Source organism: Polyodon spathula, chromosome 12, assembly GCF_017654505.1.
Source record: "Polyodon spathula isolate WHYD16114869_AA chromosome 12, ASM1765450v1, whole genome shotgun sequence".
Classification (NCBI taxonomy): domain Eukaryota; kingdom Metazoa; phylum Chordata; class Actinopteri; order Acipenseriformes; family Polyodontidae; genus Polyodon; species Polyodon spathula.
The window spans coordinates 12,185,563-12,203,113 of NC_054545.1; the positions used below are offsets into that span (position 1 = coordinate 12,185,563).

General features: G+C 39.0%; 1 protein-coding gene across 1 annotated transcript in view; it reads left to right on the top strand.

Moving 5' to 3' along the window:
- The window catches only part of LOC121324241 (ras and Rab interactor 3-like), a 30,885-nt gene extending 14,738 nt beyond the window's left edge, over window positions 1–16,147 (top strand). The window contains exons 4-10 of the mRNA XM_041265911.1: window positions 2,506–2,578; window positions 3,287–3,378; window positions 5,826–7,196; window positions 9,687–9,995; window positions 14,187–14,318; window positions 14,877–15,040; window positions 15,193–16,147. Of these exons, the coding sequence (XP_041121845.1) occupies window positions 2,506–2,578; window positions 3,287–3,378; window positions 5,826–7,196; window positions 9,687–9,995; window positions 14,187–14,318; window positions 14,877–15,040; window positions 15,193–15,507 (2,456 nt within the window). The 3' untranslated portion in view covers window positions 15,508–16,147. The remainder of the gene's footprint in view (window positions 1–2,505; window positions 2,579–3,286; window positions 3,379–5,825; window positions 7,197–9,686; window positions 9,996–14,186; window positions 14,319–14,876; window positions 15,041–15,192) is intronic.
- Window positions 16,148–17,551: the final 1,404 nt, after the last annotated feature.

Below are 17,551 nucleotides of genomic sequence, written 5' to 3' on the forward strand. Positions count from 1 at the left end.
TTAGGCTCATCATTTTATTGGGTCATGGGGGCGCCCACACACGCTGCCACCATCTGAGAAAGATCCTTACAACTCACACCATTCGTTGCCCCTTTAAAAGTAGACCCAGGACACAGAAATTGATTTTTCAGCTCTTATGCGCACTTTTAATAAACATGAAATTAAAAATAAACAAAACAAACAAACACCTAGCTCCGTTTTGTAGCTCTGACTATACACCAATAGATCCCTAACTAACCCACAGGATGGCTAAGCCGTTTACCTGATACAAACACCAAACTTTCCACGGGCTTCACACAATACCTTATTTTGCAACGACTGCTCGCTTACGCTCACGCACACACGCACACGCTCACGCACACGCGCACGCGCACACGCGCACACGCGCGCGCACACACGCACACACACACACACACACACACACAGTTGGGCTCTCCACTCAGCAGCCTGGAACAGACTGGCTGCCTCTCTTAAATACCCTGCACCTGGCTCCAATTTACAATTAGCACCAGGTGCAGGGCATTATCTAAACAATGAAACAATTAAACAATTAGCCCGTTCACCCAAAAGTGCATTCCCACATGTTTTTAGCAGGGAGGAATTTTAACCCCCTCCCTGCTATCTTATATATATATATATATATATATATATATATATATATATATATATATATATATATATATATAATCTCATAATTTAACTTCTTATGCAATACCTATGTCAGACTGTAGGTAATAATGTCTTCTTACCGCAACCCGACCCGGACCTGCAAGTGTTTGTTCTCTACCTACTACTTGCATCGACTGACTCTCTCATGCTATTATTGACACACAGATATCTCTGCCATTCTCCACGGGTTGAATTTATACAATAGGCTATACAGCGTGGTAGCTTTCTCCAGTGGTCTGGATATATTTTAGCATTGTTACATTAACTGTCTCTCCTTACTTTACTATAAAATACTTGTCGTATTCCTTTCGTGCCACCAGTTGAAAGGGAGCTACACCTGTGCTTTCGCAGAGAGTTTTGTCGCTGCCGTTCACAAAAACATAATGACAAGATTTACAAGCAATGCATCCAGTCATGTTTATTATTTTCATTTACTATGATTCCAAAAGAATTCCACACTTTTGATATACCTCTCGCACTATTATCCACTACATGATAGAAACCCTATGCTATCTTTTCATCTCGTTCACAAACATTTTTAATATCACCAAGCAGACGTGATAAAAAGATCTTGCAGATGTATCAAACAAGCGAGAACAACACTGCTTAGTCAGCTGTCTCCTCCCTAATCGCTTCCTACTTTAGTGCAGGAAATACTGGTACTTTTACCTTCTAATTGGTTATTTGGGAAAGGGTTACAGACAAGTACGCTGAAAGGACAGAAAATGTTTTAGGTGATTATTTTTATTAATTTTTCTCCCAATTTTGGAATGTCCAATTACACTGTGTAACAAAAAAAACATTTTTTTGTTGTTCCTGGGTAGTAAGTGTTATTTCCTAATTGCTTATGCCTCAAACGTATAGAACATGGCAATTATTCCCCACAAATTTTGCTTTTGTGACCAGGACAGTGATATTTCAAAATATCACTATTTCCAATGGGAAAACGGGCAAATGTGTGTCTTTTTGTTCACATAAAGTCAGAAAAAAACAACATATGAATCCAAATTAACATGTATTTATACTAAAGTAATACAAAGATGACTACAAAAGATTTAGAAGTGAATAGTTTTTCGAGATTTACAATTATACTGTAAATATAGCGCCCAGCCAGCCATAGGGGTCGCTGGTGTGCGATGAGCCAAGGACTCCCCAGCCGGCCTAACCCCTACCCTGCCCGGGCTGTGCTTGGCCAATTGTGCACCGCTCCCTGGGAACTCCAGTCCATGGTCAATCAGTGGCACAACTTGGATTCGAACCAGCGATCTCCAAGCTATAGGGCGCATCCTGCACTCCGGGCGGAGTGCCTTTACCGGATGCGTCACTCTGGAGCCTCCCTGGCAGCTTTTATAATATATAGCTAAATAATTAAACAGCATAGCTAATCTTAATATTACATTGTTTTATCCAAACTATCTGATGCAATCCACCTGATACAAAGCCATTTCAGATGGCTGTATCACATTCATACAACCAGAAACAAATGTCGTTAAAGCGACAAATGTGTGTTTTGTTACTATCTGTTAACAAATTGAATCTTGTTTTCATTAATAAACCATAACTCAGGCTTTGCTCTTGTGGTTTATGTTGTCAGCAAAACCCCTTGAATGATTGCAGTGGTTTTAAGCTTTAACAACAACACTAGTCAAGAAGTGACCAAGGTGTTTAGAGCTGTAATGGCACCCGTTGTGTTTGTACCTGTAGTCTGCTTGTTCCTTTTTAATAGTAAAACAAATAACCCCATTACTCTTCTGAAATTCACATGTTATCCCTTGAAATGTCCTGTCATTTGTTATCCTGAATCACTCAATGTTTAACCTTTCTCTCCCCATACAGTGCTCTATCTGGAAGGTTCTGTCCTTGTGTTCGATGACATTTTTAAATTGGTTGCCTTCTACTGTGTCAGCAGGTACAGAGTACTACTTCTCACAATATACAGCTTATCCCATGTGTGTGTGTTTAAGATAATAAAAACAAGCAAGATTTTTTATTATTTATTTTTAAAAACATGTTTGGTATTTGCTGTATGTATCACTCCACTGGACATGTGTCAAGCAATGTAAGAGCACTTGAAGGTAAATATGTTGTAATAACTTGGGAGCTGAATACAATTGATTATAGAAACCACAATTTACAAATAGTCTAGCTGCAATTGGGCCACGTGGCCGAACACAAAGTGGTGTTTTTGTTTTGTTTTTAATCTGCAGCATTGTTCTTAAATTTAATTGTTCTTTAATTTAGCATTTTACATGTTAAACCCTACTTCTTTCAAAGCAGAAGCCCCAAGTTAACCACCATATTTGTTTCATAAACTCACAAAATTGTAGATGTAAAATCCTGTACAATTCTTGGTGGATCATTTAATTTCCTTGGCGGTCAGTTATCTTGGGATAACTGCTGGCTGTCCAACAGCCTTTTAAATGTGTCATCTTGCCAACTAATTTGTCTCACTTATGATCTCACCACCGCTGACCCCTACTGTGCATTTCCATCACTATTACTATCATGGATTATAGCCAAATGCAATCCAAAAAAATCTATCGGAAGCTAGGAATCAAAGATCGACGTTTGGAGAAGACATCTGAAAATTGAACTCCCGCTTTTCATTTTCTTGCAGAGATGTGCTGCCGTTTACTCTAAGCATACCCCAGGTAATAAAAGAGGCAACGAAGTATGAACATCTTGAGACTGTATCAAGCCTTGGATCAGGTACAGTTTTTAAGGTTTTACTATAAAAGGTCCGATAATGGTTCTTTGCTGTTTTACAGATAGTGGCAATGAGGTCCACTTTCTGATTTGGTTTAGCTGGACCTGTAAATGATACTACAGTGGTAAGGAACCAGCATAGACCTTTGGAATGTGGTTTTGAAGAGAAGCTTTGAGGTGCTCAGATGAAACCAGATTTTGCCACAAAAGATCCTGATGGTCAAAATAACTTCAACAGTATAGGATACAGATAGTAAATGATTTTGGGCAGTACAGTCTTTTCAGGGATACCAAGATATTTAGTGAGCATATTTAGTGAATATCTCTGACGTGTGTGACAGTTTTGGCTTGATGGGTTGTATTGATTTGTACTGTGAAATGTACATTTTTTTTTAATTATTATTATTATTTTGCTGTTTTCTTTAAATGCTAGACTAAATAGTTAATATTCCACCGGAAATAATATATCCCCCCCCCCCCCCCCCCCCCCCCCAAGACAGCACGACTTCCCTGCAGAGTTCAGCAAATACACGCCAGTCTTTTATATGTTGGAATATCTCTGGGGGAACCAGCTCTGTTTTAAATGATACCTGTTCCATTGGTATTCATGGAGAGTGTGTCTATGACAGCACTACCTTTCAGTTGAGCTCTGCTTCAGGAATATGACACTCATCCGTGAAATATGGCGGATACGCTTAGTCAGTCCAGAGCCTGCAAGTATACTGTCATCCAAGATCTGAAATTAACTAGAAATAGCTGTCTCTAAAAGAGATGTCTGCAGAAAGTTTGGATTGGATTTAAACTTGTTTGTTTATTGTTTTACCACTGCATGACGTTTTGTTTTTTTTGAATGCAAATGTTGCAAATACCGCTCCTATAGAATGTGTAAATAGCTAACTGTTTCCTGGTAGTCACTTCCTGTGTAGGTTACATGGTCTGTCAGGTTACACCGGAAGCAGCAGGGGTTTTTTTTTGTTTTTTTTTATCTAAATTGTATTAAATTAATGTTGACAAACAAATAATGCAAACAGATTTCAACACAAGGGGGCAGTGGTAGTGGTGACTGTGCTTATAGGAGGTAGGAAAAGCAGAAAAACATGGATTGTGACATTTTAAATAAATACCACAAATAAAACTATATTGCCACCTGTTTAGTCACATGCATACGTATATGTTTGTGATCTATTTTTGTGTATAATTGATAATCCAGCATTTTGCTAAATCAGATGTTCAGCTGTTATATTACTTTTAAACTGAAGTCTATTGTTATAATAAATATTCTCAAAACACAGAACAATTTAACACTATATTGAAAATGCTATTTTCTGTTAATAGATAGAATTGCAGATATCCCACACAACCAGTAGAGGGCGATACAAAATCAGCTTTCTGGATTGAGACAATAGTAAAAGTTTCTTGGAAACATCTATTTCGTAACTGCTATTAGTGCAGGCATTGTAGACTTACTAGCACATCAACAAAGTGGAAAAGCTGTGTTGTGCAGAATAATTTATGCAATAGTGTGCACCATGCAGTGTGGTCACTTCATTCGCTTGCAAAATATTATCTTGCACTACAGTCTAAGTTTTAGCCACATAAACTGTTTCCAAGTGACAGTAAGCAGCATTCTTGGCATTGTAATTCTTTCCACTGGTAGCAGTATTGCTAGGTCTATGTGAAAACAACTGGAATGATGTGGAATTATTTTTCCATGGTAAGGAGTTTACTAAGTTCTGCTTTTAAGTCTTGAGTGGCATGATGTTCAATCAGTCAGGATATGTCAGTTTTGCCTGCTAAACATGACTCAAGTTTTACCTCCAAGCAGCTTTTTTTTTTCCCCCATGAGGGGAGTTATCTTGGTTGGAAACTGAACGGGGCAGTAGGGTGCAATGTGGTTCAACTATGACTGAAATGTTTGTTTATGTGCGTATGGGCAATGATGCACTGGCGTTACGGATTGTAATCTCTGTTGGTGAGATGAGATTATACATTCTATAACCACATCTGTAAATGATCCTGGCTCTTTTGCATAATGGTTAAGAAGCTCACTTGTAGTTTACATGGTTGGCCCAGCTTCTGCCCTGTTACTTTTTCTCCTGGTGGCCTCGCCTATTTAAAATAGGTGTACAATACTATTCAGCAGTCACCATTGCAGTTGGATAGAACTGCATTTGTGAGAAGGATTTCTCCTGCACGCAGCTGAAAAGTAGACATTATCTCATCAGGAATACCTAGATATTTCAGAATCAACCGCCCCAGTACTTTTTTTCAGGGCAGTATGTTCTTTTGTTCACTGCAAATAAAAATAACACAAGCATGCATTCTTAAATAATTCATATTTTTACTTCACAAACTTCACCATTGTGACAGGTTTTTCTAGTAACTAGGAAGCAAGTCGTCTTTAATATCTGCAAATAACAGCCATTTTTGTTGTTCTGTACCCACAACAGATTTCTGGGGTTCTTCCCTCAACCGAAGAGTTGATGTTATCAAGGGCTGTACCCTCAACAGCAGCAACAGTAGCCTTCAAGCTGGCCAGCATTTCTCTAATGATGCAAGTCAATGCTCATGTGAGATTGAGCTGTCCATAGGAAATGACAGGCTGTGGTATGTAAATCCTATTTTTATCGAAGAGTATTGCAACAGCCTGCCTTCAACTGCACCTATTACAAGAAGCCTGACTACTCCAAATTCAATGCAGCCCAGATACAAGAGACCTCCTCCCATACCGCCCAGAACTCGGACAGCAGGAGAGCTGTTTCCTAGCATAAGGGAAGCTAAGGACCCAACTTCTACAGTTCCTAGCCCACAAAGGGAAGAGGTGAAAATTGGGCAGAATGAAGAAGGAAGCAACAGCGTGACACAAATGGCTGCGAAGATGGAAAGCAGCGTGGTAGAAATCAAGCCCCAAAATAATTTTCGGATACCTCCAGTTCCTCCAAGAAGGCGATTGTCTGAAAAGTTCTCTGAAGAGGCTGCTGTCAAAGAGGAAATTACCCTGTTAGTGGAGAATCAAGGTGATCAAGTACCTGTTGCTACTTTGATCAGTATTGAAGCCCTGCAAGAGACTGTGGAAAACATCCCTTCTCCCAAAGGAGAGGAACTGTCTAAGTCAAGCCCAGTTAAGGAGCAGCCTGCTGTTGCACAACCTGAAAGTGTTCCTCAAAACATTCAGGCAGTCCAGCAGACATCTAAAAAAACAGCCCCAATTCCCCCGCCAAGGAGGAAGAAACAAATGATGGCCAGTGCAAAGGGACTGAATTCAGAGACTTCAAACTCAACAGCAACGAAAGAGCCATCACAAAACAAACTAAACGTCTCTCCTAAAAGCTCAAGCACCCCTGCTCTGACGCGGAGGTCCTTGAATTTGGTCGAAGTCAAGGTTTCAGACACCTCCCTCTACTCACCAGAAGGAAATCCACCTTCTTTGGACCATGACTCTTATTCCACAAGCAGCACGGAAGACGATTTTGAGCACAGACCTGCGTATCCTGTGAAGAGACAACCCACCATCATGCTGGACAAGGCCAAGCAACGCCTCTCCATGGTCAGCCTTCCCAACATGTTCACCATCTTCCTGTCTGCTGACCGCAAGATCCAGAAGAAGATCATAGAGCTGGCACAGGATAAGGACTCCTACTTTGGGAACCTGGTGCAGGATTACAAAGCCTTCACCCTGGAAAGTATGAAGAAACATTCCTCCAGTACTGAGATGTTGCAGGAGATCCGGCAGATGATGACGCAGCTGAAGTGCTATTTAATACAGAGCACAGAGCTGCAGGGACTGGAGGAGACTGCTGGTTATTCCGACGACAGATTAGGTAACGCAAGATCTTTTCAATTTTCTGCAGTTCTGAAAAGCAGCAATATGGATTTTAGGGATTTCTTTTACTGATTTTTAAACCGCATACAGATCTAAATACTGCAGTAAAGGTATACTTTACACCAGCTACAGATTCATAATATTGAATTTCCTACCCATCTAGTATGCAGGTTTTCTGTCATTGTGTCTGCTTAGCTCATTATGGACCAGACTTAGTACCTATTTCAGCAACATTTTGATTTTTCAGCCACTTCTAAAAGCTGAAATTCTGAAGTCATGGGTTATCGGAAAAGATCACGAAGGGTATGCAACTGTAATTTATGTCCTTTCTGAAACTCTGGCAACTGGTTTCAAAGAGGACAGGAATTACAGATGCTCACCACAAGTGTCTTTTTACTAGGCGGCTACTTGCGCATTTTATGTTCTAACCAGAAACAGTGATAGATAATGAAAGAGATCACTTGAACTCGGATGTTAAACAAGTAAAGAGCCTCACTGCATTGTTCTCGTTTACATGGAACCACATTCTGCAGTTTACAATTAAAAAAAGAAATACAAATGCCCCAAAAAAGTGTGCACTTCTTGTTTAATGAGTGTGGTGTCACAGTTTTAACAACTGAACTGGTGTGACTACAGGAGCATTTTTGCTAGGAAACCCCATTCAGAACCCTTGTTTACTAAATATCTTGGTGTCCCTAAATAGATCATTCAAATGAAAAAATAACACAAGACATTCCAGTAGTCCACTGGCACCTGTAATGTTGTAGTGCAGTATACAGTAAGTGTATGACTTAGAGCTCTGATAACTAACATGTTGATCTCTTTAGTGAATGGTGACAGTTGTGTCCAAAAATATCAACATACTCTAGCGTTGGTGTACTAGATGTGTTGATGTCACTTTTACTTCCCCTACTGTGAGGACTGTTACAATGAGCCATTTACCACAGATAGGAATTCAGATAGACTTCCTGCACTGTGAATGCTTAACCCACTGTATACTTAACAATACAAACAGAAACACCACAGCATTAGACTACAGCTTAGTTATACTATTAATCGAGGTTCACTTTACAGTTCATCCTTTTGCAGTGGTTTTCAAACTGGGGTTTCCTGCGATCATGTTTGCTTCCTTGCGTGGGCCAGCAACGCTGGACAGTTTTAGTTTTCAGTTTAAATTCACCAAAGGGACACAAGCCTTTTTTCTCCCCTTTTGAAATGACCGTGGTCCTAATTTCCTGTACATTAGACACATCTCTGTTAATTATACCTTTTTTTTTAGGTCAATTTACTAAACCGCAATGAAGGGTTTAGTTAAAAAAAAAAAAAAAAAAAAAAAAAAAAAAAAAAAAAAAAAAAGCTACTGCAGACTATGGCTTTTAAAACCTTAGTTATCTTACTATTAAGTACAACAGTTATGCTTTGTGCACCTTCATATTCAAATGACCAAATGCAGTCATTCCACCCAAGAGAACATGCAACAACCAGCTGCATGTGTGTGGGTGTGTGGACAGGCAGTTATTAATATCAATGTGGGGACAAAATTTGAGAAAATGTCCCCACAAAGATAGTAACTCCTGAAAAAACGATGACGTGGGGACGTCCCCACTTTGTAAAACACCTTTTAAGAACTAAATATGCCTTTAAAAAAAAAAAAATTATAGTGAAAGCCAATGAGAAGTCCCCACAAATATAGGAGTGCAAATGTGTGTGTGGATCTATGTGTTTCTGTGTGGATTGTTTGAATTTGACAACAATCCAGTTTCATTCCGGTATTTTATTTGCTGTAGTAGTCAAACTGATCAGAAAAGGTGTTGTTTATGTACCTGTACAGCTGTTCTATATAACCAGGGTTTTCTAAACAGAGCTGGCTTCACTAGACAATATTAAGAAACATTAACACTGCAAAGCAGTTCTGAAATAGGATACTGGATATTTGTGTTCAGGTCCAACAAGAACTTACATAAAATCCTGCCCTCTCTACACTTGGAGCCCTGTTTTGAAGTACAGACAAGACACATTTCCTTCTTAAGCAAGTTGTTTCTATCTAGTTTGATACCAGATACCAGATCTCAGAAAAATGTGCTTCAGAATACTTTTGTCTGTGTGTAAAATCCCATACAGTGTATGTATACGGTGGATGCAGGCCATATGTTTTCATGCTACTGATAGCTCCAATTCTGTGGCGGAGGGTGAATGTCATTGGGAGGGGCATTATTGTTTCTGAACAGAGCTAGACACTCTAATAGCACACATTTTGAGAACATTTTGATATATGTTATAGACACAGGGATTTAAGCAGTCATAAAGAGGTGGGGTAGAAAAATCTATTTACGAATTAAAAGTTGAAGAAGAAACAATTATCCGGCACGTTTTACTGTCAATGAAAAAGCGCTCCAGAGTTTGGCTGTACTATAAAATGTTTCATTTTTCAAACCAGAAATGACAGTATCTAATAACAGATCTTTTTTTTGTGATTTACTCTGTGCAGAAGCTGTCATTGAGGCTGCGTTGTGCAAAAGCGTCCTGAAACCTCTAAAGGAGTCCATTTACACAGGCTTGAAGGAAATCCATACGAATAATTCATCTCTGAAGAGTCTCAAGGAGAACCAGCAAGTCGTTCTCAACACCACCACTACAGACCTGGGGGTGACCACCAGTGTGCCGGAGACCCCCGTCATGGAGAAGATCCAGCAGAAGTTTACATCCATGCACCAGGCCTACTCCCCAGAGAAGAAGATAGCTACCCTACTGAAGACATGCAAGATTATCTACGAATCCATGTCCATAGGATGCCCAGGTAAGACTGCTGTCTGACAGGGAACAGAGTGAACCAGACACCCTCTCTTCTGTTCATCTTTTTGATTGGCCATCATAGGAATCATTTAGTGATTTACCTACATTTTAAAATAAGAGCCAAGTCAACATTTTCAAAGCTATTATTATTATTATTATTATTATTATTATTATTACTATTATTATTTCTAAAATTGTACTGTGACCTTATTCTTATCACCTAAGACTCAATAAGCTCATATCTGTAGACTTTTTGAACTGGTACCAGTTTCTTTGTTATAGTTTTTTCCTTACGTCCCGTTTTCAGTTTTTCTGAGTCATCTGCAATTTCTGCTTTCTTCTGTGTAAGATGAGCATTGAGTGGCAGGACTTTGTAAATCTTTGGAATACCTACAATCTGCAGAAAAAGTTCTGTACATACAGTGCCTATAGAAAGTCTACACCCACTTTCAAGAGTTTCACCTTTTGTTGCCTTATAGCCTGGAATTAAAATGGATTAAAATAGTTTTAAAATTTTTTTTTCAAATTTATCTACACATCCTACCCCACAACTTCCAAGTGAAAATAATATTCTAGAAATTTGTAGAAAATTAATTAAGTAAAAACTAACTTGGTTGGATTAAGTGTCCATCCCCTTGTAAGCGCAATCCTAAATTAGCTCAGGTGTAACCAATCGCCTTCAAAATGGCCTCCACCGTGTTAAGTTGTAGTGATTCACATGATTTCAGGATAAATTCAGCAGTTCCTGTAGGTTCCCTCTGCTGGGTAGTACATTTCAAAGCAAAGACCCAACCATGAGCACCAAGGCACTTTCAAAAGAACTACGGGACAGGCACAGATCAAGGGATGGGTATAAAAAATATCAAAGGCCTTGACTATCCCTTGGAGAACGGTCAAGACTATTAAGAAGTGGAATGTGTATGGCACCACTAAGACCCTGCCTAAATCAGGTCGTTCCTCCAAACTGGATGACCGATCAAGAAGGAGACTGATCAGAGAGGCTACCAAGAGGCCAATGGCAACTTTGCAAGAGCTACAGGCTTTTATGGACAAGACTGGTCAAAGTGTGCATGTGACAACAATATCCGAAGCATTCCACAAATCTGGTCTGTATGGTAGGATGGCAAGAAGGAAGCCATTACTCAAGAAAGCCACCCTTGAATCCCGTTTTGAAGGATGCAGAAAAACACTCAGAAGATTCTGTAGCCATGTGGCAAAAAGTTTTGTCGTCTGACGAAACTAAAATGGAACTTTTTGGCCTAAATGCAAAGTGTTATGTTTGGCGCAAACCCAACACAGCGCATTAACCAAAGAACACCATCCCTACTGTGAAGCATGGTGGTGGCAACTTCATGTTATGGGGATGTTTCTCATCGGCAGGGACTGGGGCACTTGTCAGGATAGAAGGGAAAATGAATGGAGCAAAGTACAGAGAAGTCCTTGAGGAAAACCTGCTGCCCTCTGCAAGAAAACTGAAACTGGAACGGAAGTTCAGTTTTCAGCATGAAAATTACCCAAAGCACACAGCCAAAGCTACACTGGAGTGGCTAAGGAACAAAAAGGTAAATGTCCTTGAGTGGCCCAGTCAGAGCCCCAACCTAAATCCAATCGAAAATTTGTGGCATGACTTGAAGATTGCTGTCTGTCAACGCTCCCCAAGGAATTTGACAGAGCTTGAACAGTTTTGTAAAGAAGAATGGTCAAATATTGCCAAATCTAGGTGTGCAAAGTTGGTAGAGACCTATCCCAACAGACTCACAGCTGTATTGCTGCCAAAGGTGCTTCCACCTAGTATTAACTCGGGGGGATGGAGACTTATCCAATTATGATCTTTTCAGTTGTGTATTTAATATATAACTTTTTTCTCAATAAAATATTTTTTCCCCTTAACAATGTGGAGTATGGTGTGTAGAGAAGTGGAAAAAAATCCTCATTTAAATGCATGAAACTCTGAGGCACTGACACAACAAAATGTGAACAAAGGGGGTGTAGACTTTCTTTAGGCACTGTATGTATGCAAATGACACTGTGGTTGACTACAGCTCTGACAATATCCATGATTTAACCAAGACACTACAGAATGATTGGGGTTTTTTAACTTCAAGGGTTTGTTAAAAATGGTTTGATTTTAAATGGGGGGGGGGGGGAAGACAAGTGTCACGTTTGGTTCAGAGAAAATGATACAAAACACTAATTCTAATGTTATTATTGTTACTTGTAATAATACTCCTTTGGAGAGAGTTGATACTTTTAAATACTTAGGTGTCAATATTGATACAACACAAGAGAAATATGTAGTAAAATTGGGTGAAAACTCGGATTGTTGTATGGCCAGCATCATTGCTTACATTTTACATCAAGGGTTAAATTAGCAACGCAAAGTTTTGTTTCCCATTGTGGACTACAGTGATGTGATTTACATGACTGCTAGTAAGGAGTCGCTGAAGAAAATTAATACAATGTTCAACAGGATTTGTAGATTTGTTCTTCAGTGTACTCCTTTGGAATATCACTGCACCTTATATTCCAGGTTAAACTTGTTGTCACCAGTTAATAGAAGGAACTTTGACTGGAATCAGATTCTTTTTAAAGGGGTGCTTAGCAAACTGCCTGTTTATTTCACTAATCTACCTGTGATTACAGCTTCTGAAATGCTTGTGGTACCAAATATTTCAAAGTACCGTTGGTAAAAAGTGCTACTGGAAGGAAATATTTTGCTTGTGCTGCAGTTTCAGATTGGAATGCATTGCTGATGGGACTTAGATCAGAGACTTCCCTTTGTCAGTTAAAAAATGTGTTGTTTCACGATCTGAAGAAGCCCTCTGTATGGATATGATGTTGTGCATAGTTTTAAATGTTTTTTTTGTGATTATAATGTGCTGCTGGACGCCATTGTAGACGAGCCAATTATAGCTCATATGGCCTTTTTCCAATAAAAATTTTAAATGAAAAAGGAAATCAATAGCAACCAGATACAATGATTTGTGGACACAAACTGCATGTTAGCCTACTTTACTCACTCAAGTTTAACACACTCTGTGATGTTTTTACATACAAGATACCAGCCATGCTCGTTTGGATGATGCAGTTGCTGTTTTGCCTCAGTGTGCAGATGTTTTGGATTCTAGCTGGTATACTACATGATTATATTTTTTCTAGAGGAGAGACATTAAACCAAGGATGGCCAAAGTTGGCTCTCTTAGGCCTGTTCTTTGTTCCAACCCTGTTCTGAATAGTTTAATTGAACCAAATAAACCCCCCATCTGGACACTAAAGTTAATTGTTTGGTTTTACCTGTTAACGCTTGAGTGGACTAGCCATCCGTGATTGGATACCCCTACACTGGACTGTCTGTTAAGATCACTGTCGAGGCATCAGGGGATTTGTGTCTTCAATCATACTGCAGGTTCACAGTTTCTGTGCAATGGGACGAAGACGAAACGTTTGTCTTATAGACCTATTACTAATTTGATTTAGTAGTATGTTTTAATCTAAATACATTATTTGTAAGGAAATGTGAAATTTGAGGATGCTGTTGCATTTGCTGTCATAGTTCAGTTCACGTGCAAATTGTAGGCAGGTTTATAATCTAAACTAGGAAGTTCTTGCAGTTTTCACAAGAAGTTTGGCCTGCCAACATTTTACAGACCGATATAGTTGGTCTATATCTGTATAGACAAATATGTCACAATGTCCTCCTGTGGGCTACATGGGAAGTGGTTGCAATTCGGTGCCTGTCTTCCACTGCTGCCATTGAGAGACTACTAAACACTTGCATGTTGCTTTAGTATTTAAGAGAAGAAAGATTTGCTATATAAAAAGACTGTGTGGGTGTGTGGGGGAGAGAAACAAGCTGTGGAAAACATGTGGCAATACAATGAGTAATATGTGCCATTAAAAATTCAGGAGTCAAGGACGCTGAAAGCACAGGCAGTATACAGAAAAAAATGGAATGGAATTCAACAGAAAATAAGGGAAACTAGGTATGACCGCTCCCCCTGCTGTTCAACACTGGTATTAATTATTTTCTGTTAACTTCTTCAGTGTGTAAAGGGCTTAGTTTTTTCCTATAATTAATAACTGGAAAGGGACTCTGCTTGGCCATTCATTTCACTATTTTAGTGTAGACAGGGAATATGTTTTTAGACACTGTCAAGGACTGGTCCCCTGTGTTAATCACACCTTGCTGTTGCAGGGAAGCCGCATGGTGCTGATGATTTCCTGCCAGTGCTGATGTACGTCCTGGTCCGCAGTAACCTGCCCGCTCTGCTGCTGGATGTGGAGTATATGATGGAGCTAATGGACCCCACGCTGCAGCTCGGAGAAGGTAGGCCTGACCAGGGGAATTGCCTGAATCAGGACACAGTGAATCACCACTGATGTACTTCCCCACAATTAGCCATTTCAAAAGCGACATTGTTCTGGTGTTGGTAAGCATAGCGAATAATAATTAGACACAGCAATGCAGAATCCAAGGGAAGAGACGTTATTGGATATTAAACAGATAGCAAATTAAATATTAGTAAAATGCTCAAGACATCAACCTTTAAGTCACTGACAATGTTATTTGAATGAATTATTTATTTAAACAAAATAACTTTAATTCAGTATAACGTGAATTACACAAGCAAATCAAATGAATGCTCCTGTCAAGGTGTAACTGTAAAAGTAGCTCCAGATTACTAGACTGTGGAAAAACTATGCATAATACTACATGTGTTTTCAGTTAATTTGACTGTGCCTACTGGCATGTATCTCTGTCTATCAATTTCTCTATTTGTCTAAATGGCACTGAAGCCCAGTGGGAGAATAGTGCATTTATACAATACAAGGACCATGTTAAGGCCTGCAGTGTTGATGTTGTTTTGCATCCTCTTGTTGCCAGGCTCTTACTATTTAACCACCACCTACGGTGCCCTGGAGCACATTAAGAATTATGACAAGCTGGCAGTCACTCGGCAGCTCAGCCTGGAGGTCCAGGATTCCATTCACCGCTGGGAGCGCCGCAGAACTCTGAACAAGGCCAGAGTCTCCAGGTCGTCAGTGCAGGTCTGTGCCACAAGGGGGAGCTACTGCACCATTTTTTTTTTGTACTAGCACTTGTAAATGTAACAAGCAAGTGCAATGCTCTGGGTATTTTCTGAATATTTTATAGATACTGCATGTGCTTTCCTTCATCTCTGAACCTATTTCTCTTGCAGGATTTTATCAACGTCTCATTCAATGAAGCAGGATCCAACACGAAGACTCTGGGGACACGGCCAGACACCACGGCTCAGGACCTGTGTCGACAGTGTGCCGAGAAATTCGAGGTCCCGGAGCCTGAGAGGTATGGGCTCTGTGTGCTGGTGGATGGGATATACCAACAACTGGGTCCACAGGAGCTGCCTCTCGCAGTCAAGGCCATGTTCCACCACAGCGAGCCCAGGAAAGAGTATTATTTTGTATACAAGCCTGTGAGCCCTGAGGAGTGGAAAAACATCAAACCACCACTCAAAACTGAGAGCTTGATTTGAGGACATTCCGTGAAAGGAATGGCTGTTTTTGGCCTCTGGTTGGTGTGAAAGAAAAGTTCTGGAGAAGTCGACAACCAAATTGATCTTCAGAACGTCTTCAGATTCAAATAATCTTGTTGCATGTCTTTTATGAAGCCGGCCAGAAGGTGGAGTTTACTGACTACCATAGTTGACTTAATGGATTGCTGAAGTTGTGTTGCTTGGTGATTGGCAAATAGCTTTATATTTGGTTCACAGTGGGGTGAAAGGCATATCTTTCAGCTGATGTTTACATTTATTTACAATGGATATTATATTTTGTCCAGGTAGGTCTTATAAACATTTACACAGTTTCATCTTGGTTCTCCTTTTGTGGACATTTTAAAATCTCTGAAGGAGGATATTCATTTTTAAGTAAAATTTAAAGCCTAATTACTTTGTGAGCGTGAACTATTAGACCTCAAAGCCGTTCATATCCATAGCCTTTTTAATATTTTTGGTTAGTTCTGTATTTATCTTTTTGTACTACCATTTTTGTATAAATGTATATCTGCAAGTATACGTTCTGTCTTTTGGATAAGATGCAAACTGAGGTCCTATTGTAAGTGACTAGGCAGCTGCAGCTGTTGATGCATTGTTCACACCCTAGTCTCCAAGTCGGTTTGGATAAAAGCATCTGCTAAATGACTAATTCATAATATTAATAGAGATCAGGGGTGTCCAATCACAATCCTGGAAGGCCATTCCACTCCAGGTTTAATAGGTAAAATTATGTTATGAAGTACTTTGGGGTCTGGATGGAGGTTTAATCGGTTCCATTACAATTTAGAACAGGAACAAAGACCAGATGTGGAAGGGCAAACTTTGTCAGGTGGCGCAAACTTTGGTCCAATAATTTATATATATATCATTATATAGCAACTATATATTAATATCAGCGTATTCTCATAAGGTTATATATATAGTCCAATATGTAAACTTCTAATACTCTCTCTATATAATATAATATATATATATATATATTATATATATATATATATCATATGTATTTGCATTTAGTGGCATGGTAAGCCTGCAGCTTTACAATAGGAGCTGTTGACTTTCGCTTTGTTTAAAATGATGGGAATCCAAAGTTGTGGAGAATTACAGCCTTACCATTGAATGTATTGTTGCCGTGGACCATTTTTAAAAATTTTGACAATGAAGTTTTTATACTTTAAATCAAATCTATATAGCTGTTTGTATTAAACTGTAGGAATGTATTTTGTAAAAAAAAAAAAAAAAAAAAAAAAAAAAAAAATGAAAAAAATTTCCTTGTAAACTGAAAAAGTTAAATTCAGAACTTCCTGGTAACCCCAACAACAACAAACAGAAGCTATATCTTAAAAATTCGAATTTTATTCTGCAGTTCGTCAAAAATTTTCTTTAACAACACATGAACTTTTACCAGCTATTGATAGTGGTTTGTTACAAGATGAATGAATAAATGAAGAAACACATTGAAACTAGAAAACTGCTAATGCTTTAAATATCATGTTTAAGGGAACAACAATTAAAACTAAAAATAACGATGCAAGTCAAGGTTCATCATTTCTGTGGTAAGCATTTAGTATAAAACACAGTAAATGCATTGTTTGGCCTTGAGTAGTTGCAATAAATCAGAGTTTAAATAGGTTTGATTTGGTTCCTTCTCCTTGTCACTGAATGTTTCAGCAGTGGATTAGGGACAGGTTATTAGCATGTCCACTTGTCTTTATAACAGATGATTCCAACAGTAATGCACATGTGTTTTAGAGCTACTGCATACCTTTTAGGGTTTATCGATCATTTGTGATTGTCTCCTTGTACCGTAAAGTATTTTAAAAGATCACAACTGACTTGGATTCTGATAATCCGTATGAAATGTAATCACAAGGTGGCATGTATCCCCATTACCACATCTATTCATCCCCACTCTTATTTATTACTGTAGTGCTTTAAATTCCAGAATTACGTTATATTGACTGGCTTGTTTTATTGATTGAAAACCAGAGGCAAGCAGGCTCATCACATGCAGGGATGTCAT